The 21,732-nt window shown below is 43.4% G+C and overlaps 2 protein-coding genes across 3 annotated transcripts in view; one reads left to right on the top strand and one right to left on the bottom strand.

Annotated features, from left to right (window-relative positions):
• TTC33 (tetratricopeptide repeat domain 33) overlaps window positions 1-3,821 on the top strand; it is a 41,819-nt gene extending 37,998 nt beyond the window's left edge. The window contains exons 5-6 of one of the 2 annotated variants that reach the window (XR_008597520.1): window positions 553-2,567; window positions 3,757-3,821. Coding sequence is in view for 1 of the 2 variants with exons in the window: in XM_054986842.1 (XP_054842817.1) it covers window positions 553-909 (357 nt within the window). In the remaining variant the exon portion in view is untranslated. Of the gene's footprint in view, window positions 1-552; window positions 2,894-3,756 lie in introns of those variants that run through there. The other variant, XM_054986842.1, reaches the window with a different exon arrangement.
• Window positions 3,822-6,380: 2,559 nt separating this feature from the next.
• PTGER4 (prostaglandin E receptor 4) lies at window positions 6,381-20,351 on the bottom strand. Its single transcript, XM_054986991.1, has 2 exons — window positions 18,723-20,351; window positions 6,381-8,167 (listed from the first exon to the last, which is right to left on the bottom strand). Exons 1-2 carry the CDS (start codon window positions 19,551-19,553, stop codon window positions 7,574-7,576), a joined length of 1,425 nt encoding a protein of 474 aa, XP_054842966.1. The 5' UTR covers window positions 19,554-20,351; the 3' UTR covers window positions 6,381-7,573.
• Window positions 20,352-21,732: the final 1,381 nt, after the last annotated feature.

Raw genomic sequence — 21,732 nt, 5'->3', positions numbered from 1 at the left:
CTGAACGTGATCTGCAATTCAGCTTAGTTTCACAGAGATCACAGAGTTCATAACTTTTCTGCCGAGGCCACAATGCATTATGTCTCTGGACACTAGGACAGGAATGTGCTGGCTGTTCTCTTTGCTGTTCAAGAGGCAGCTCTGATGTTTTAAAAGAGATACCAAGAGGACGAACTCTCTTTGTTGGGTTTATCTTCCGTCAGTGTAAAGGGCTGAAAGCTTTTAAAACTGCACAGAACTCTTCACCAGACGTCAGAGCTCTGTGTAAATTTGAAGTTGGTATATTTATGTATTAGCACAGTTATAAGTAAGCTGTAAACATATTTTTTGTTATATGGGTACATCCATAACAGCTGCAACTCCATTGGGCTGAATAAATGTGTGTGCGAAATCCAAATGATTTTTTTTTTGCAGTAATGTGCATTGCAGTTTTGATTTTATTTAGCTCTCGCGACATTGTTCCGATAGATGCTTTATGTAATATAGCTTCCCCTGTTTTCCCCTTGCATTGATGAATTCTAAGCATGCTCTTTCCATGCTTCTCTTTCGTAGGCAATCCGAAGTTTCCAGATTGCCTTGCACATCTGCCCACTGAGCCCTGAACTGTGGAATGAAGATCTTTCTTGGGCAAGACAGCTGCACAAACAGCAAAAGAAAGCAACCGACACTGAGACAATCACCCAAGGAAAGGTGGCTCGGGGAGAGACTTCAAAAGAACTAATCCCGGATTACGATTTTGAAAGCGACGAGATTCTAGCTGTCTGTGCAGCCATAGCTGAGAAGGAAAAGAACACCTCTCCCTCCAAAACTGTAGTGATAGTGTCTGCTTCAGGGACCATTGAGACTGTAACTGAAAAGGAGGAATGTGCGTCAACTCCTGACAGTACTGTTTTTATCAAAGCCCGATAGAGCAGCACTCGTTCTTCTGAAAATAACCCTGCTTTTTGAGGGCTTCCTTGTCCGCCTTCTCCTGCGTGCTTCATCTTCCTGGATCATCAAGAATCAGGACAGAACCTTTGAGGGCTTGCCTTCCAAGTTAAGCCTTGGTGGGTGTAGTTTTGACCCTTTATTCTCTGAACCCCTGTGCCATCAGGAAGGGAGGAAGAACCGGCCATGTATGGGGTAATAGGCAATGCTGGGCAAACTAGAAGAATCACCGTGGAAGTGGGGTGGCTCCCCCTAGCCATGTTGTGCTCCTGGTCTGGAAATGACATCGTTCATTTGGGAACTGAAAGCTAGGTTGCAGAAGTGTGTCACTGTTGTCATTTTTGTGGGAAGACTGCCACCATTTAAATGACAGATATCTAAACGTTTTCCTAGATTGCCTTACGCTGTCAGTTCTGTCTCCACTCTTTATGCATACGATATACAAACCTGGAGGCGTGCTTCCAGTCTGTTGTGCGTCCCAATGGCCCCGCTTCCTTCCCTTCCCTGCCTCTCCAGCCCATCCCTGCGCCTGGCTGTGGCACCGCCTCCACTGTTCCAATCCCTTGGCTTTCCAGTTCATAACCACAGCTTGCTTCAGCAACATCCTCCAACCCTTGCATGAGAGTGATTTTGAAATTGTTATTAAAACGTACTTTTCCAGTCAACGGAATACACAGAAGGAGCAGGAGGTATCACCCCCCCCTCCTCCCCAATTTCCAAAGAAGCAATACTTTAAAATAAATAAATGTCTTTGAAAAAACGATGGGCAAACAAAACCTAAACCTGAGAACTTTTTCTTCCAAGAAACGACCAGATTTCTAATTTATCTAGCCGACAATTTTACCTTGCCTGATCTTATGCACGCTTACTTAGAAGTAAGGCCACTGATTTCAGAGGGATCTGTCTGTGCCCAAGTTTATCCCGTGTAGGACCCCAGTCGATAAGGAACATCGGGGATGGTGGGCAGATTTTTTTCTGAGTGTGTTCAAAGAGAATGCAAGGTGGCATCCGTAATGAAACCACTTTAAATTTGACTCGGCATACTAAGGCTTAACTGTTCTTTCTGCCTCGTTTGTGTGTGCTGCATCATCATGGTAAATGCATTCATGGCAGGATAAGGTACTGCTGACACTTTCTTTCCCTACAGTATTCAGTTTTACGGGAGAGTTTCCTGAGAAGTAGCAGCCAATTGCTATTCTCCTCAAATAACGAGTGGCATTTCTCTTACTCTGTTTTACACCGGTTATGCTTAGATCCTGTTTTTTGAGTATTTTCATGTTGTGAATAAAGTTTGCTTCCCATGTGACTAAATGTATTTGTTTGCAATGCATGAGGTTTAAAAGGATAAACTGTTAAGTCTGAATGCTAGGACTGATAATCTGAAAACAAGACTGACAAAATTTGTACATATAAGTAGTCCAGATACTACCACAAGAAAGGTTTATTTGCAACTTGTTTTACAGATTTGCAGTGCATTTATTTTTCACGTGCACCTCTGAGAAGACCTCTGGTCCACAACTACTTTTGTTATTACTGCAACAACTGTCCCTCTCGATTTATTCATTCATTCATTTAGAAGGCTGCTTTGATCATGGATGGAGGCGCCAAGCTCTGATGCTGTTCCTCACAGTGGCCAACTGGTAAGCGCCTCCTTTTCCGTAGATGCCACTAGGTTGGCAACTGAATGTTCATTTTTGTTTGCGTATGTCTTCAGCTGCATGAGTCACACACGTGCTTGGAGAAATATGTGTGTGCTTTGAGGCTGTTTGTGGATACACTTTACAGCAATTTCTCAAGATTGTAGAAATACAGTACTTATTTTCACAGGCGCTCTGATTACTGGAATTGTGGTGTCATCTAATTTATAGTTTTCATGTGTGTGCGTGCAGCAATGTGCATCATAGATTTGGGACTAAGGTTGCCCTGAGTCAAGAAGAAAAGTTGAGTATAAATATTTTAATAAATAATAAAATAAATAAGGCTGCAGTGCTCAGTCGGTAAATCAATTAAAGCCCTTTTAATCATCTAGAAAGGTGAAATTTGTATTTTTCATAGTTACTTACAGAAACTGGGGGAGTATGTGTCATCCTACAAAGAAGCATTCCCTTTTCTGTAGTGTACCTTATCAGGCAAAACCCACTGTGTGTATCACTTAAAAGCAAAAGAAGTTTGCTTTCCCTCATAGGCAAATCCATGCAGATTTCACTCACTTAAGGTTTCTTCAAGTGCCAATCCTAGTTAGAATTACTTGCATGACAGGGGAAGGAGTGATTTTAGTAGTATTAGATTACATGCATGACATATAAACATTCACACACCAGTTTATATTCTATAAGCATAGATGCATATTTTTGGCTACTACTTGGAAATATTCCCAGGCCTGGTTCAAGCAGGTGAAGAGCATCAGAACTCTCCCAGCATGATGGGTTTGTGGCTAGCTTTGCTTGACTTCTAGCCTTCTATAAAGCAAATCTCAGGTCCTTGGTATTGACTGTGAAATTATAAATATGTTCCACTTCCCAGATTTTTCTGTTAATCTGAGGCACTTGTACCAGCATTTAACTTTCTAAGAAAAGTGTGACCATTTGGGATTCCTCATGCTACACAACACTTCATCCATTTTGAAAGTGATACACAAACGTCTCATTTTGAAACTTTTGTAGTAATTGGGATTTCTAAATACACAGAATGATTTGGAGAGCTCACACACGTACCATCTTAATGGATAAGTTTAGCACCTTCCATAGTAACATGTATTATTCTCATGCTTTCTCAAGAGAAAAATGTGTATCTTCTGGATTGGATCTAAGCACACTTTTTTATCCTCAGACCACCTTGTACTACAGAGGCAGCTACCCAGGGCTTAAAATTCCCTGTCATGGAGCAGGTCTAAGCGGACATACTCTGCGAAGAGTCTACTAGAATGAAGTGTACAATTAAAAACTCATGAAATGGTCCTTTATTTATCCTGCTAATTAGGCTGGGCACGTTGGTTTTTGTGAAACTGCAGTGAGGGCCATCAGGTAAATGACTGCTCAGCTATCTGCGACCCGGCACTGAATAGATGAAGCAAAATCTCTCCTGAAAAATATTTTCACAAAGGAATGTTTAAATGCATGTGTTTATGTTTTTTTTTTAAAATGTGGCATTAGTGTTATTTGGCTGAGGCATTAGTTCAGTTATGTCTGAGAATGAATACACAGATGCGTACACACATTAACATTTGAACTCCAGCAGCATGTCTGCATTTAATTGCGATTTCCAAAAAAAGTGGTTTGTGCCAGTACAAACAAGTTTCTTTGAGGCTCAGAATTCTAATTCCAGCAGAAAGCAATTCACTTGAAGACGCAGGAAGCAGCATAGCATGCTTAATATTTTCCTTGACAAAAGCCAGATTTTTCCAAACATCTGTACAGGATAACAATACCAAGACAAAACTCTAAGCCTTTAAACATGGCACACAAGCACAAGGTCCCTTTGGCCTTCCATTACTGAGGTGAAAAGTTAAGGCAGCTTCCCCACTCCATCTTCTCTCATTTTTCCTCTTTACAACACTTGACCAACATGACTTTTGTCCAAGCAGGCCCCATTATCCCAACGTAAGTATTTGGGGTGGTCAAAAGGGTTCTCTCCCTTTTTTGCTAATGAAGATACCTCAGTTAATCTCTGAGCATATGAAGCTGCCTCAGACCATATCTCATACTAGCTCCATATTATCTGTTGGGATTAAGAGTGGCTCTCCAAAACTTTTCCAGCCCTGCTACCTGAGATCCTGTTACTGAAGATGCCGGGAATTGAAACTCAGACCTGCACAGAAAGCACTGTATTCTTCCACTGAGCCACACCACCTCCCTGACCTGAGTAGGCTGTAGATTTATCACTGAATGCCATAGCACAAAAGTTCTGCTGTGCAGAGGCCAAACTTTTTATCATTTTTTAAAAAAGAGCAGCACACTGCTCTTATCCCAGATGCATTAGTGCAATTGCATTTGTCTGGTATAGCAAGAGGGACAGCATAAAATTGAACTGGGAAGTTAATTTCTAAAATGAATGACATAGCACCACAATGGTAGGGCTTTGGAATATTAACAAAACTTGTCAGAATCACATACAGACAAGATCAGATTTTTCTAACTTTGGACCAATTTAACTTGAACAAGGACCATCTCCTATATTCCTTCTCCTAATCTCACATAAGCGTGCACTGAAGCAGTGCTGCTCCAGGCTGCGGACTGCTGGTTTCCATGCAATTCACACAGTAGCCCCATCAATGATATAAATAGCAACCTTAATTATTTTGTAGGGAAATGGCAATATGCTGCTCCGTGTAAGCTTGCCTAAGTAGAATGCTTTTTAAATGGTAGATGTTTAAAAAGTCAAACGATTCCATTCAGAATTCTTTAGACTTAAGATTTTATACATCTGGTGGTTCCCACATAGTTACCTCCAAAATTAGAAGTGGTGGATTCATAGCTATGTCGTATTAGCCAGCATTTCTGTATCAGTGTGAGGGTGGAGTACGATAATAGTGCTCATTTATTTTAATCTTGAGCTGCTATAAGCACCCAAATTGTAATGGCTGCATTTATACATTCTCTTTCCTATCATCTGCCAGTTGTGGGCATGCCAGTTCATACAATAGGTGCCCCCTGCAATCCTGGCAGAGACATGATCCCACTTGGGACCCTGTAAGTGCTTGACTGGGAAACACTGCCCTACGAACTGGCCAGAGGCATTCAACTATAAGCATATTTATTTGAAACAGAAATTGACTTGTGACACCTGAATGCAGATGGTCCAACAAGCTTGGGGTTTAATGCTTGATACCAAACCAGATTTTCAAACCAGGGTTTGTTATCCACAGTTTTGTATTAATTGTGGTTCACTGTGATACCTCAATTCACAAACCACATATTACTCATATGGTAGTAAAAGATTTGTTACCTATGTCTAGTAGACTAACCAGTTTCTTGCACAAACCATGATTTAAACCAGTGATCCCCAATATGGTGCCATGATGCACATACCCTTCTTCCCGAAAGCAAAGAGCCAATCTTGGCTTTCCTCTGCTACACAGGAATTGAAGATGCTTCAAAAGAGGCCAAGAAGAATCACCTTTTTATCGTCTGGGAAGCATCCATTTGGAAACTGCTTTCTCCATCATGAAAGGCTGCTTGGCTTGGAACCATGTAACATTTTCTTGAACTGCTCAATGATCTGTGGTTGGACCCAGAATTCGTAGCAGCCACTTTATGATGGTTTTCCCTACTCATATGGCAGCCATTTCGTGGTAGCACTATCTTTTTTCAAAATTCCCCAAATATCCACAACTTCAACAAGGTTGGGCACCCCTGGTTTAAACATACCAGTTTGAATGCAGGTTTAGAGGATTACATATGCTCAAGAATTTAGTGAACATAGAGCTGCTTGCCTTCAAATAAACACACACAGGCTTAAGTTGTAAATATGTATTAATTCTATGCAGTCTCTGCATCACACGAATAGGAGCTTAAGTGTGCAAAAAAACTCAGTTGGAAACTTTCCGATCATATGCCTGCATAGAAGACCACACAAAAAACACTGACCAAAGGTAAATAAACTGTTCATAGTTAAGAGAACTGGATTGGTCCCATGGGTAGGAGGAGACACTGTATTCTGAACACATTCACAAAACATAAACAGCTATGCATACACACTATAAGGAACATTAAAAAAAACATTCCTTTATTTACTCAGCAGTATCATAAAATATTCCCATTAAATTCCAAATTCCTATTTTAAGAATTAGCTCTGCTTTGATCTGTCGAGTTTGTGTCTAGAAAATAAACTGAATGAAAAAAAAATCATCTTTCAGCAGGTGTTAAGAGGAGCTGATAATATTATTCTCTATACTTTGTATTAGTAATTAACCTTCTCACAGAGAAGAACAGATTTCTTAAAATACATTCAGTCACAAGATAACATACAGCCAGAGAAATTCACATTTTTCACACTAGAGGAGAGGGCTGGTTTTCCCCTCCCAATTTTGTATTAGCTAGGGCAGCCGTAGAGGTTATTCTACATAACTACCAGCAACTGTGTTAGTCTTTAGTACTCTCTGAACCTTATCATGTGACCAGGGGAGGGAGAGGAATGGTGGATAAGTATGCTTCAATTATATTTGGATGGAAAAGAAAACAGCAACTTTCCAACTCTGGACTTCCGGAAAACAAACTGTGTCCCGGGGCAAGACAAGGCAATAAGTAGAAGCCAGTGCTTCCGACCCCACTACATTCATCTGCTTTACATTAGCAAGGCCTGACAAGTGTTTGGCAATCTTTCATTGCCTGCAAGAGCCGTACCAACCACACAATAAGAAAAGCACTTCTTTATGCACAGCTGCATCTTTCTTCTCTTCAGGGTGCAAACGACACATACGGAGTGTCGAAATGCAGCAGCCCTGGCAGTTAGGATACTCTCCCCTGGACGGCTATCACTTTGTCTCTTATGGGTGCCCTTTCCCTGTTCACCTTACTCTGAATGGCTACTCGATTCCAATCGGACTGAGAAAGTGAAAGCGCATTGGCTGCGCCTCGGGAACAGCAGGCTCACAGATGGGTTGACATCTGCTATGTCCACCGTACCAGTTCCTCCTTCCTTCCATTGTTCAGATACACTTCTCTGACAAATTCAGTGTTTCGCAGGAAAAGGTGACTTGCAGAGAGCTGCCTTTAGAGGCGGCGCTGATCTCGCCATTTGGCCGGAGTTCGTTCACCAAAAATACATTCTCAGAGTCCTGTCCATGGGAAGAGTCTGAGGTTTCCGAGCTCCTCAATGTCCTTATGGACGTAGTGTCTGACTGGGCCAGGCTGCTGCTGGCTCCTGGCAAGAGCATACGCCCTCCCGCACTGTTTTCGCTTGGCTCTAGGGGATAAAGAAGAGTCTGGGATGTGCTGCTGACCTCCCTTAATTCTCGAGAGATGAAGGAAGGGGAATGATTGGTCGTGGTTGCAGAGGGCCTGCGGCCATCAGTGCAGTTGCAATTGCTTCCCGAGTGTTGCCGGTGGACTCCTCCGATACGGCAGAAGAGGCACTTGACCTTCTCGATGGCTTTGCTCAGCACAGTCTTGCGAAGCAAGATGTACACCCAGGGGTCAAGGATGGGGTTGACTGAAGCAATGCGGATGGCCTGCAGGTCCGGGTTTTGCTGAATAGCCGTCACTATAGGTGGCTGGTAGAGCTGGTTCACGAAGACACGCACCTGAAGGGAAGAGGAGACACATAAGGATCCACGTATAAACCAATCAATTGGCTGGCTGCACGCATGTTACAACAGGAAAGGCAGAGAATGGCTTCGCATCATGTCATTGGGGAGATATTTTTGGAATGGGAAAAATTTGCAGCATGTTGATGTTGGGTAGAGATAAAAAGACCTTTCCCCTCTTTTATCTAAATCATGGTTCAATAAACCTTTTACGAATTATTTCAGATAGTTTTACTCTCCCGTACCAGGTGTCTGGGCCTTGTTTATCAATTCAGAGTGCTCAGCAGTTGAGCAGATTTTTTTGTTTTCTACCGCCAGCCTCTCTGCTCCTCATACACCAAATCTGCTATTAACTGTTCTGGGTGTGTAACAGGTACAGAATGTGGCCTTGAGTCATTTTGGAAGATTGAGCCAATCGCTGAATACTTTCATCCAGCCAGCCTCTCATAAACACACGTCTCAAAACAAAATTGGACCCAAGTTTCCACCTCACAGGCAAACTCTCTTTTAGGAACAAGCCTGGAACTGCACACTCTTTTGAGGTTAGAAGTAATTTTTGTAGGCATCTTCCAAGACTTGAATATCCAAGGAAACATTTTTAATACCCTCCAAATTTGCCTGTAGTAGCTTGCTAATTCTTAATTTCATTTTAAGACAGCTTTCCTGGTATAAACCATTATAAAAAACACAGTAATGATAATAATACATCACTTAGGAAGATGGACGGCACAAAATGATGCTGTTGAATTCTTTCCATATGAATCTGGCCTGTCCTATATATAATGGATTATGCATATGCTGGCTGCAGTCCTGTGAACAGTTAATTGCAGATGTTTGACTAATGTTCAGGAAGCTAGCCAATAACTTAAAAGGCAATCACAGAGCTTCACATCACTCCAGCTCCATAGCCATAGCGGCCTACTGCTGAGACAGGTAAGACAGGGGTTGGGTGCTCGGTTCTGTCTCCCTGTGGAAGGCCAGCGTCTTGCAGGAGCACAGAGCAGCTAGTGACAGAGGCGCATGCTCCATCACCAAGGACCGCCTCCAAAAGTAGACAGAAAATTCAGGATCAAAGCCTTTGCCTGCAATCCTGTGTCCTCCGATTTGGGAGCATGACCATTTAAAAGTGTTTGTTTATTACATTTTAGGTCATCTCTGATTCCCTTCAATATGTCAAAATACCGAAATTTTGGCACTATGCAAAACCCTTCACTTTGCACAGAAACTGATCCCCAAACTCTTCCTTTGAACATTAACCTGAAGAAGAGTTCTGAGATATCTGGAAGTATTACCATCCTGCATTTTAAACAGGGATTGATCCCAATAAAGGTATTTGCTCTGATCTTGAAGGCTCAGTTCTACTAGAGAAAAGAGCAGAGGTGGTGGGTGGACGTGGGCGGGCTTGAAAATGAATGACTTGAATGCCAACTAGTTTTCTAACCACTAGATGGCACACACTTTACACCAAAGACTGCTCCTTTCCCTTGTGTACAAGAAGTTCGGGAAAATGTGTCAGGGAAAGAACGAGGTTGCTGGTTCTGGGGTTTGGCTTTGGACAGCTGTGGCCAAAACCCAAGGCTGGTTTCATGCAGCAGGCAAAACAGCAATAACTGCAATAGACTGAACTACCAACTAAAATACAAAGCTGCAACTTACATCCCACCCAACAGAATGCACTGAAGTAGCAGCTGATACGGAGTTTAACGCTTAGGGCTGAATCCTGCCACCGCTGGAACACGCGTGGGATGTTGTAGCATCTCCTTCTACGGCCCAGTCCGGCTCTTAAAAACAATGGCTCTCTAGCAACTCTCATCTTGCTAGTAGATGCAAAAAAAGTTTGTTCTGATCCTTTCCTTCTCAGCTGAGACCACTCTTGCATTTTATACACAGCCTGAAAAGCGGATCTGAATTCCTGATGACACAGACGTGGGATGTTTTCTCCTTCACCAGTCTGATAATTGCATAAATGAAGTTGTCCTATGATCCCCTTGATTTTAACAGGGTTACTCCAGGGAAATACAGTCATAGTATGAATTCCACCCACAGATGCATAGCTTGTACATTTTGTATTATGCAGGGACCAGTTTGGGAAAGCATTAGTGTGTATCCAGCTGTTGTTAAAACTCCAACCAGGCGGACACAGTATGTCTGATTACATTTTTTAAACAACAGTCACAAAATGGCTAGGATGCCTAGTGCAATAGCTTTTATCTCAGAACTGAATTAATATTTATTTACTGTATCTTTTGCAAGGTCTGTGTTTATGTGTTTGCCAGTGATAATAGCCCTTTGCAAACAAAGAAAAGCCCTATGTATTTTGGAGGCTATTTCAACAAAACCCATGAACTTCTCGGTTGCATGAATGTCCAGTATTTAATCTGAGGGCTGGTGCTTGCTAATCCATTTTGAAGCAAGAAGTTACCTTAAATGTATCAAACTTGATGCTAATTGCAAGTTAATAGCTGCAGCTGGGTTCCCGATTAGCAGAAAACCAGAATCATTGAAGCCATTAATCACCTTTGAAGTTTGCATTAGAAGATGAGGGTCTGAGAATGTAGTTCAGAACTAAATCTAAACCCAATTTTGGTGCTTGATGGCAACAGGTAATTGTTTCAAAGCAGTCTCTTTTCTTCAGGCTTTGTAGCTATAAAGCATTATGAAAGCTATGCCCCAAAAATAATACAGTAACAGATTTCAGCTGCTGTGCTTGTAATAAATTACACGTTGCAATACTTACTGCTTCCAAAATGCATTCAAGAAATATGCACTGCAACAGAGAAGGTAAAACTCTGAAGTGAAGAGTGGCTTCTCTGAGCATGTGCAAAATCAATTCCCACAGAACTTGAAAACCAGCGCTACTCTCCCCACCAGATATTTTTGGGATTAAGCTGCAGGCTTCAGAATCATAGGGTACACAATTTCTGGCTGAGCTTTTCTCAGCACCTCTTAATCAGAAAACAACTTTTTGCTTAGGGCCAAATTAAATATGACATGGGAGACCTTTCCTTTCTTAAAATGCAGCTGCAATGGAGGAAGGCTGTTGTATCAGATCAAGGCAATACGGGGGGGGGGGAGGAAAAGAAATTGCTTATCCTTTCCTTGTAGGGTTTTTTCAGTCAAAATTGCCTTCTCCAAGGGCTGTCCTTCCTGCAATTGAAAAAGATATGAACACCACTTGAATGGGCCCTTCAAGTCCACTCAACACACACAGTAGTCTTCCATGTAGGGCTGCCAACTCTGAGTTGGGAAATTCCTGGAGATTTGGGAATAGAGCAATGGGAATGGTGGAATCTGGGGACAGGAAGAACCTCAGTAGAATATAATACCATACAGTCCATCCTCCAAAACAGCCATTTTCTCCAGAACTGGTCCCTGTAGTCTGGAGGTCAGTTGTAATTCCAGAAGATTTTCAGGCCCTACCTGGAGGTTGGCAACCCCACTTCCATGAATTTGTACCAATTCAGAGTGTGCACTGTATTGTTTATATATTTTAAACATTTCTGTGCTGCTATGTTAGACACAGACAAAGAAGCTGGCCCAAGGTTATCCTATGAGCGCCATAGCTGAGTGGGAATTTGAACTCAGGTCTTCCCAGGCCTAGTCTGATACACCTTACCACACCGGATGTCACTGTAATTGGCAGTTACCTCAGACTTTAAAGGAAGCCAGGGCTCCCCTTCTAGCTGAAAGTAAACACAAAGTATGCTTTAAAAAAGTGACCTTTTATGACAGCCACCTCCCATAAGCAAACAAAGGAGTAACCTTCTACCAAATCTTCATCTGTTCTCATAAACCTTTCTGTGTTGCATACTGCTATATGCTGTCAGCTAGTTAAGAGTAAGGAAACCGAATCTGTTGAGTAACTTTTACCCAGAAGAAGTTAACATCTATCTTTATGGCTCCAAAAACTGGCCTGCGAGGGCTCATAGGTGAGAGGAAACCTCATTTTCCCCATCACAGGCCCAACCCTCTTCCTCATATTCTCCCCTTGCCCCTGTCCCCCTTGCCAATCCCACCTTTTTCTTCTTGCCTCTTCTTCCTCCCTCTCTTGAAGTCCACATTTTCCTTTCCTGGCTCTGCTTCCCGCACTCGATTTGCTAGGCAGCCCAACAACTACAAAGATTTACACCATGAGATCACTGGTGACCGCCGGGGGTTTGCTAGTAAGGTTGCTAACTTCAAATTGGGAAATTCATGGGGATTTGGGGGGCTGCAGCCTGGGGTGGGCAGGGTTTGGGAAGGAGCAGGACCTTAGTGGGGTATAATGCTATATAGTCCACACTTCAAAGCAGCCATTCCCTCCAGAGAAACTAACCTCTGTAGTCTGGAGACCAGTTGTAATTCTGGGAGATCACAAGACCCTACCTGGAGGCTGGCAACCTCAGTTGCTAGGCAACCCCAACCAACATTTCTGAGGTACTTTGCCTCAGATGGAGTACAATGTTTAATTTGCTGAAGGACTGAAGGCCCTTTTGAATTGATCAAGCCAATGTTGAAGCGTTGGGGGGAGGGGGAGAGAAGCCCTTCAGCAACTTAAACAGTGCAGTCTGTCTGAGACAACGATCTTCAGGATCTTCTAGCAATGCCAAAATGGCTTCTGAGAACTCATGTCATAATCTCTTGAGATCTCAGTCAGCTTTTTCTGTTCATGAAGTTGTTTCTACGTTTGGAGGTGATCAGCATGGATAGGACCATGTTAGAATCACATATATGATGGGAACTCGTGGCTGGTTTTGAATATCCCAATGGCTTTTGCTTACTTTCAGCCATCATGCATAAATACATTCACAAATAGAAGGAATCTCACTGTACTAGACTTTTTCTCTGTAGATATAGATCATTAATCCACTGCACAGTTTGCACCTGACCTATAGAAAAATCCTCTTTAGGAACTGGCAAGATTATTCAAATAACTGAGCTGAACACATGAAGCTGCCTCATACTGAGACAGACTAGTGGGTCCATTAGCTCACTATTGTCTGTTCTGATTGGAAGAAACTCCCCAGGATCTCAGACACAGACAAGTTTCTCCTGAAACCTACTAACTACCTGAGATCACTTAGAATAGGGTTTGAACCCAGGACTTACTGCCTGCAAAGCATATCCTCTGCCTCTGAGCCACAGCCTTCATTGCAAGCCTCTCTCTACCCTTCTTCCTCACCCTGACACAGTACTCCCCCTGTGGTGATCGGGTTTCTCTGTATGGGTTCTGTCTGAAACAAACCACCTGTATTTTTAATTTTCTGTGAGCCAGGAATGTGATTTTCTATTGAGTGAAAATCAGCAGAATCTCCATCAGCAGAATCTCCATCATATTCTGAGCTTTTAGGAATTTTTAAAGGAGCCCAGTGCAAAAAGTAGGGTGAAAAAATAAATATTTCTCACAGGAAAGTGGACCACCCATTCCCCATTTATTTCATATAACATAACTGGGGCCTCTGCCTGTACAGCCACAAACTAGAGTGCTATAATGGTTACTGTCAGGTTGGGAAAGTCCCAGTAAAGTCCCCATTCAGTTATGAAGCTTACTGAACGACTTAGGGTTGCCAGCCTCCCGGTAGTGGATGGAGATCTCCCGGAATTACAACTGGTCTCTAGGCCACAGAGACCAGTTCACCTAGAGAAAATGGCTACTTTGGGGGGGTTCTATGGAATTATGTCATGCCAAGGTCCTTTCCCTCCCCAAACCCCACTTTCTCCAGGTTTCACCCCCCCCCCGATCTCCAGGAATTTCCCAGCTTGGAGCTGGCAACCCTAGAATGACTGTGAACCTGTCTCAGCTTAACCTACCTCACAGGGTTGTTGTGATTATAAAACCATGTCTATCACCCTGGGCTCCTTGAAGAAAGGCAGGTTGGAATAGGGCCACAGGTCACGAACTGGTGTGCTGTAACCCATACATCTACCTACGGTGGCTCATTTTCTTTTAGTTGTATTTAAGAGAAAGAAAGAGTAGGGAAAGGAAAACAATAGACTTGTAAGCTTTCGCTATGCTTGGGAGAAGTTGCACAAGTTAAATTTCTGCCTGTTATGCAACTGTTACAGACACAAGATTCATGTCAAAATATAGTGAATTACTTGGGCAGCTACTGAGCCATGCAAAGTTCTGTCCCCTCACCACTAAGTAATTTCAGACTAATGGCTTCTATATCTGAGGGTGTCTTGCCCCCTGCTCTCTCACTTCAGAAATTAAGAATTGCTACCAATGAATCGTCACTATCCCTTGAAAAGAAACATTAGCAATGTAAATTTCCAAGCCATATTTGGTGAAATTAACAATAGCTTGGCAGAGGAGCAAATCTCTATCTCCAACTGAAAGGTCCCATTATACTGTCTTGGACTGGACAATTATTTGGTGTAGTGGAGGGAGTGTCTGACTTGGCCCAGCAAGACCCAGGTTCAAATTCTGGCTCAGCTTATTGAATCACCATGGAACTCTCAGTCTCAGCCTGATTTACCTCACAGGTATACAAGAAAGCCCCACGTATGTGGCTCTGAGCCCTTTGTATTTGTTTATTTTTATCCCACTTTTCTACTCAGTTGGGAACTCAAAGAGGCTTAGAACATCATTTCCCCCACCTTCATTTTCTCACCCTGTGAAGTAGGCTGGGCTGAGAGGTTGTGACAGGCCGAAGGTCACCCAGCAAGCTTCCATGGTTGAAGTCAGGATTCAAACCCAGGTCTCCCCAGATCCTAGTCCAACATTCTATCCACTATGCCACCCTTGTGTAGGATAAAAATATCAAAAAGTCAGTAACATCACATCTTTAAAAGCATTATAGTTGGGCATGACTCCTGCAACAGTAAAGGAAAAAAAAAACACCAACATGTCCATATATGTCCTCTGTTTGCTAAATAGATGCCTCCTCAGCTTTCTTATCTGTCTCTTCGGCCTAAGGGTGTACAAAAGCTTTCATTCAATATTTGACAGTAAATCTATGACAGTTTAAAATATACGTGTACAAACAGTCACTTTTCTTTGTCAACATGCTCTTTATGGCTGCTGGTATTTCCATTTTTTCTGTCAGATTTTTCTTAATTAACTTGACTCCTTCATTGCTCAGATAATTGTTGCATCAAGAATACTGGCTTCTAAAAGAAATTCTAAGGTGATCACACTAATTAAATATACTTACTGATCAGATTATTTTCATATTCATTAATGAGTTTTCATAACAAGGCCTAATAAACATGGGAGTTACAAGTTTTAAAACAAACTTAACTAAAGTTCTCTAGATTTGCTCTACCTTTTTGTCAGGTTTGTAAAAGTTCTCCTCTTATTTGGGTTTTCCCTGGGTTCAGAAGAATTTTTATAAAATCTCATAAATACATACAAACTTCAGGAAAGCAACAACCTTTCAGAATATTCAAATAACTCTAAATTCATTTTGTGCAATGGAAACGGAACACCTCTGTTCAAATCCCCAGTCACTACTGAAACAAACTAGGTAGTTTTAGGAACATCCCCCATTCTTAGCCTAACCTACCACACAGGACAGCTGTGAGAACAAAATGGATAGCCCCAAACATGGGAGACAGAAATGCTGCAATGATTACATAATTTATAGTGCAATCTTATATGTTTACCCAAATCCCACTGAGTTCTAAAGGAATTATCACCAAGCTACCATGCATAGGATTGTAGCTTCAATCAAAGATCAATCTTTTCCCCCTTTTTTAAAAAAAAGTATTTGCGGGTAAAGATGTGAAACACATAGTGGAAAATGAACAAAGCAGGAGTTGCTTCAAGCAAGCATGTTTATAACTGAACTATTACGCTATTTCTCCATCTTGTTGCTCATTGGCTGTTCCCATCTCTCTGGAGAGCCATTTTTCATGTTCTATTTCATTTTGAAATCTCAGATGGATTTAATGTTCCCTAAAGTAAACCCTCCCTTCTTCCATCCCTTCATGGGTGACCTCTGAGATGCCAGTATTTCCCCATCCCATTTGACCAGGTATCTCCAACTCTGTCAATGTAACTGTTGTAGCATAATCTCCTTTCTGGAGATGCCTTCTAAGGAAACTTGTTCTGTAAAATGGTCTGCAGATCCTAATTCTGGAGTTCCAGAATGACCAAGAGTCTACTTTGTTCATCAAGGAATGGAATGAACTTTCAGAATTCTGGAACACATCCATTCAGACAGCAGGAAGGACAAACATTTTTTCAGTGTTTCCCCACTTTTTTGGTGGGAGAGGGGACTCTCCATCCAATATCAGGAACAAATATTTACCATAGTTTGTTGATGTGATGGTTTTACAATAGGTAAGGAGAATTTATGAGGGGCAATCATTCAAAAAGATGCTTCCCCCTACTCTTTGAGGTGGTATAGTCCATTATCTCTCCCCCCCACCCCGCCCCCGCCAAAATATTTTGAATGATGTGTGTTCTGCCACTACTTTTCAGTACTGTATAATTTAATTGCTAGGATCATCCACTTGCATTTAAAATATATTCTGCTGGGGGAAACAGGTATTTCAATTAATATATACATTCCAGTGATATCTAAGTGCTTAGGTGAAAGAGTTGATCCTATGACAAACTGATTCAGCTGCCAAAACATGATGTGTGGATAACCTGAGTCTAAACAGGTGACAAAGTCCTTTTTAGCAATGTGTTTTGTCCAGGAACACAAAGTGCTTTCAGCACAGATTGTATATATCTCTTGTTATCCTAGATGCTATTTTTTTCCTTAATGCATTCCATAGTCAACGGCTTGGTGAAATTTCCAGCATTGGAGATCACCTCCACTTAGGTAAAAACAGTAGTAAGGAATACACACAAGATTTTGCTACAAGCACTTATGTAGGAAAACCACTGTGCGTTCTCCGCATGCGGCAATGTACTCTTTCAGCATGGATGTGCAGATGATATTTGTGTAAGAAAAATATCACATGTGAAGCAGTCCCTCTCCGCAATGGTGTATAGTTACACACTGCTAAACACACCGCCTGACAACTTTAAGGCGTGCTATTACCCGAGACCAAGCACATGTTTCCGTATTATGATAGTTATGTCGCAAAACTGGCCAGACTTGTAAATTATAACCATTTACCTGAATTCCTCAGGATTGTGCTCAACCCCGGCCTGTTTTTACCTTCATTGTGAAGCTACTTTTGATACACCCTTAATAGATATTTCAGAATGACTCTTGCCTACAGCAAAATCAAAGAGTCCAGTAGCACCTTTAAGACTAACCAATTTTATTGTAGCATAAGTTTTCGAGAATCACAGTTCTCCTCTATCACCTGAGTTCTAAACACTTCTCTCTAACAAAAGCTGCCAGATTGAAAGGATGGGCCGACAGAATGCATGTGCTGTTAGAAGATTGTGCACTAAGAATATAGTAGTTTGTCATGTTTTATTGGTAAGTTTACAGCAGGGGGCAACTCCTAGCTATCTCTGTAACCCTCCCTGGAGTCCAACAGGAGATAGATCTAGGTCTTTTAATTAAAGGTTGCCTTTTAATGGATGGACCCTTCACCTCCTACAATCAAGTGCGTAACAGTCAAAGAAGAGCGGAGCCACCAATTTATTTAAGGGGTTGGCTGTGGTGACACTCTAACGCCACCTCTAGATTTTCCAAAGCAAGATCTTAGACTTTCTCGAAGCCAAAGTGACACTAAAGGCGGCAGCAGCTCTGGCATATCTAGAGAAGAGCAGTTCTAGCAACAGACAGTAGCAGCCAGGCGGTAAATCTTTCCGTCCCATGTCTCCATCCAGTAATATTTATGCAACACACATATTGCACTAATACTGAGTGATTTCTAAGTGCTTTAGTAATCTCCCCCACCTCCGCCCGTTTCTGGCGCTTAAGCATTTCTGCAAACTTCACAGTGGCCTTACAAATACTTTTTAAAAATGCATTCAACATCCTGGCCTGGCCCAAACTTCATACACTTTCTTGATCGGGCATGTGTTTTTCTATCACTTCTGATGGAAGCAAACCAGGGGATAGTTTTAAGATGGCTTGGCCTGTTCCACAGTTTGGTTTGAGTTCTCATTCTGCCCTCTTTAAGAAGGTGAGAGAAAATACCCTAGCAAAAATACCCCCGTTTCATTTCAACTAACTTTGCTAAGCTACTTCTTGGAGAAGATTATTTGTGCAACTTGAGAACATCTGACACAGCAGAGAAAACATACATGAAGCTTAAATGGGGTTTCCTTTAATATTTATCAGTAGAGTGAATGCAAACCCTATACTGGCAAAAATGTATATTAGGTTTGCGTTCAGTATTCGATGTCGATACATCAGCATGTGCAGCAAGTAATAACTAACAGTGTAGTTCAAAGGTACTGATTTTGAGTTTCTTGTGTGCAAACTGCCGTAGTCTTGCCTACCCGGTAAGAATCAATGTCAAAGAAGAAGACCACGATAGACCCGGACCCTTCTTGAAAATGAAATTTTTAAGATCATGTGCATGAATATAAAGCAAGCAGGAACTTCACTTTCCAAACACCAAAGTCGTGGCAGTGCTGTTTTTCCTACAGAAGGAAAGTAGAACTGGCGCTAATGATATTGGGGAGAAAGGTCTCAAGAGCATTACTCACCACTAGAGGAATGGAGCAGATCAGCACGACCAAGGAGGTGGCAATGAGCAAAATAACCATTTGGATCTCTGCTCCAGCCATGCGCCGGAAGCTGCGGCGCCGGCGAAAGTCTGACACGCGGTTGGAGGTGGCATCCGTCCCCAGAGAGGTGCGCCGCATGAACTGGCGGTGCATGCGGATCAGCGCCATGCAGACCAAGATGTTGGAGACCACGGTGACCATGATCAAGAAGGAGCTGAAGCCAGCATACATGTATGAGTAAGCGGCATAGGTGGACACATTGGTCCGCCAGTCTATGAAGCACCACGTCTTGGGGTACTGCAGGGTCGTTTTCCCCAGACCCATGCTGGGCAGAGCACAGAAGAGGACGTTGGAAACGTAGATGGCAAAGAGAGTGAGCCCGGCCAGCTTCTTATCCACATAATGGTTATAGAAGTAAGCATGGTTGATGGCCAAGTACCTCTCAATAGACATGGCGCAGATGATGCTGAGGCCGGACAGCCCAAAGAAGAGGAGGATGAAGGAGCTGTATTCACACAGCGCATCACCCCCGGGCCACTTATTCTGCAAGTATGTGACAATGGTGACCGGGCTGACCAAACAGGTGCCAAGGAGGTCCGTGACCGCCAAACCACACACCAGCGTGTAGAAGGTCGTCTCCTTCTGCTCCTTCCTGGATTTGCAAAGCACCACGATGGCAATCAAGTTGCCCACCACCCCGAAGATGAACATGACCGTGGGGATGGTAGGAGCCCTGCCACTTTCGGCGGCCCCGCCAGTCCCATTGGAGGTGCCGCTGGCAGAAGGAATCATGGTGTGGTTGAAAGACATGACGGAGGGTTATCGCAAGGGGGAAGAGAGAGGGGTATTTTGAGAGAGAAAAGTCAAAAGCGGCAAAGTCAAGGTTGCAAACCAGCGGCAAAAGGACAGAGGCTCCAAAGGAAGGGAAAGGCACCTGAATGGAGGAAGTCTTGCATTTCAAAGGGAGACCTAGGAGGGGATTGGGGGGGAGCTTTTCTTTTGGAAAAAAATCTTCAGTGCAGGTGTAGGAGAAACTCGATCCAAACGCGAACGGGCAGCTCCCCACCCCCTTGCAAAGCTGCGGCTCCGAAAACGGCGCGCGTCCTTCCCCGGCACAGGGTGGCTTGCCCGACTTCCTCTTGGCGAATCCTTTTTTCTCCCCAACTCGGGCTTGCGCTTTCGAAGTAAAGCGTGGAAATCGATCCCGCCTTTGGTCACGACGGGATTTTCCAGCCTCCCCCTTTGGGTAAAAGCTGCTGCTTTCCGGGTTGCAGTGAGGCAAGCAACTTTTTAAAATAGATATGTATTAAAATTGCCTCCCCAGACTTTGGGCGCGCTGCAAAACGGCCCCCAGTTGAGAAGCTCAAGGGCCGTCGATCTTTCTTTCTGGAGGGGCTGCGATCAGCTCTGCGCGGCAAATCAGCGGCAAACGGTCTGGGGCTTTCCGATGCCCCCCGGCGCCTGGATCGCGGTGTCTAGAGAGCTCTCCGAGGCGAGCCGGTGGCCCTTTGCGGTCCAGCTCGGACGTGGGAGGAGAGTCGAGCTGCCCGGCTCCGGCGCACCCCCTCGCAGCGACCATGTGCGCCTGCCCGCCTGAGCCGCACTCACTCGCGGGCGGCTGGCAAATTCGCCTCCTTCAAGTTTCTCCGGCCGGGGAGGCAGCAGGGCTCGGCTCCGCCCTCGGCCGCCTCTCATTGGTCCGGCCGCAGGAGGACGAGCCGGGCGCTGCTGCTTCGCGCCGCCTTGCCAGAGCCGGCGGGAGCCAGAAGCGCTGCCCGGCGAGGAAAGCGCTGCGCTCGGGGAGGCGGAGGAGCAGGACTCGCGGGTCCCTTGGGGCGTCTTTTGTCCTTGTTTCTGCCGTTCCACGCAGCATCATGCAGCATTAAGGGCTGCCAACCCCCAGGTGGTGGGTGGAGATCTCCCGGAATTGCAACTGATCTTCAGGCAGCAGAGCTCAGTTCCCCCGGAGAAAAGGACTACTTTGAAATGTTTACTCTTATATCCTTTTAGCGTCCCTCCCCAAGTTCCAACTGCAAAATCTCTTTCAGAATTTCCCAACCAGGATCTGGCAAAATAGGATTACCAACCTCCAAGGGGTAGCTGGAGATCTCCTGAAATTATAAGTGCTCTCCAGGCCACCAAATCAGTTTCCCTGCTTGGGCCGTCCATCCCCAGGCCCCGCTCCCCAGATCTCCAGGAATTTCCCAACCCGGACCTGGCCCCACCTGCCACATGTTTACTCAGACCAATTCTTAAAGGCAACAGGATCAAGTGGAATATTTTTTTCTTGAGCTGCACCACTTTAGGCTGCATTATAATAATAATAATGTTATTTATAATCCACCTTTCTCACTGAGATTTAGGTGAGTCAGTACAGTCAATTTCAAAGACATTTCAGTAAACAATGTAACAGGGTACATAAATGCAAATTTGCGAAGATTTAAATCTGCAGAAATCCAATACAGAGCTGAAGAAATGCTGAAAGAGTATAAACAATTCTAAGACTGACATAGTAAAAAACATAGAAACTACCTAGTAGGATAATATACACGGTACATAATACATAGTAGTAGTAAACTCTATAGTCCCTGTCCCTGTATCGATGCATCTTTTTGAGACCACTTCCTTATGGCACAGCTATTCTATCTGAGTCTATAGGAGGTTGTAGATGTCGTTGCTGCTGGGTTAAAAGTCTCCATTCTGTTGGGGAAACAGCATGCAGGGAAGACGGCTAAACTTGAATACAGAAATGCTTGCTTTCTAGATTTATGTGGTTGGGGGTTTAATGGAGGGGGAGTTATAGAGCGCTCAGACAGGGAAAGGTTTATCACTTTGCTACACGTACAGGATCCAAGACCTTCTTCAGGAGGACTGACTGACTTCCAAGGGTTGCATTGTTATTGGGACCAAATATAATGATGGAGATCTAGCAATATCCTTACTTTTTAAATAGTTAAATACACAGTGCAATCCTAAGAAAACTTTGAGA

This window comes from Eublepharis macularius, chromosome 8 (genome assembly GCF_028583425.1).
Source record: "Eublepharis macularius isolate TG4126 chromosome 8, MPM_Emac_v1.0, whole genome shotgun sequence".
Taxonomy (NCBI): domain Eukaryota; kingdom Metazoa; phylum Chordata; class Lepidosauria; order Squamata; family Eublepharidae; genus Eublepharis; species Eublepharis macularius.
Note: the sequence above shows the minus strand (reverse complement) of the source record. Positions and strands in the feature narration are given on the sequence as shown.

Coding starts and splice junctions, on each gene's coding strand:
- PTGER4 (XM_054986991.1), bottom strand. CDS start 19,553: ATGTCTTTCAACCACACCATGATTCCTTCTGCCAGCGGCACCTCCAAT. Junction 8,168..18,722: donor TCTGCTCCATTCCTCTAGTG/GTGAGTAATGCT, acceptor TCTTCCCTTCAG/GTGCGTGTCTTCGTGAACCA.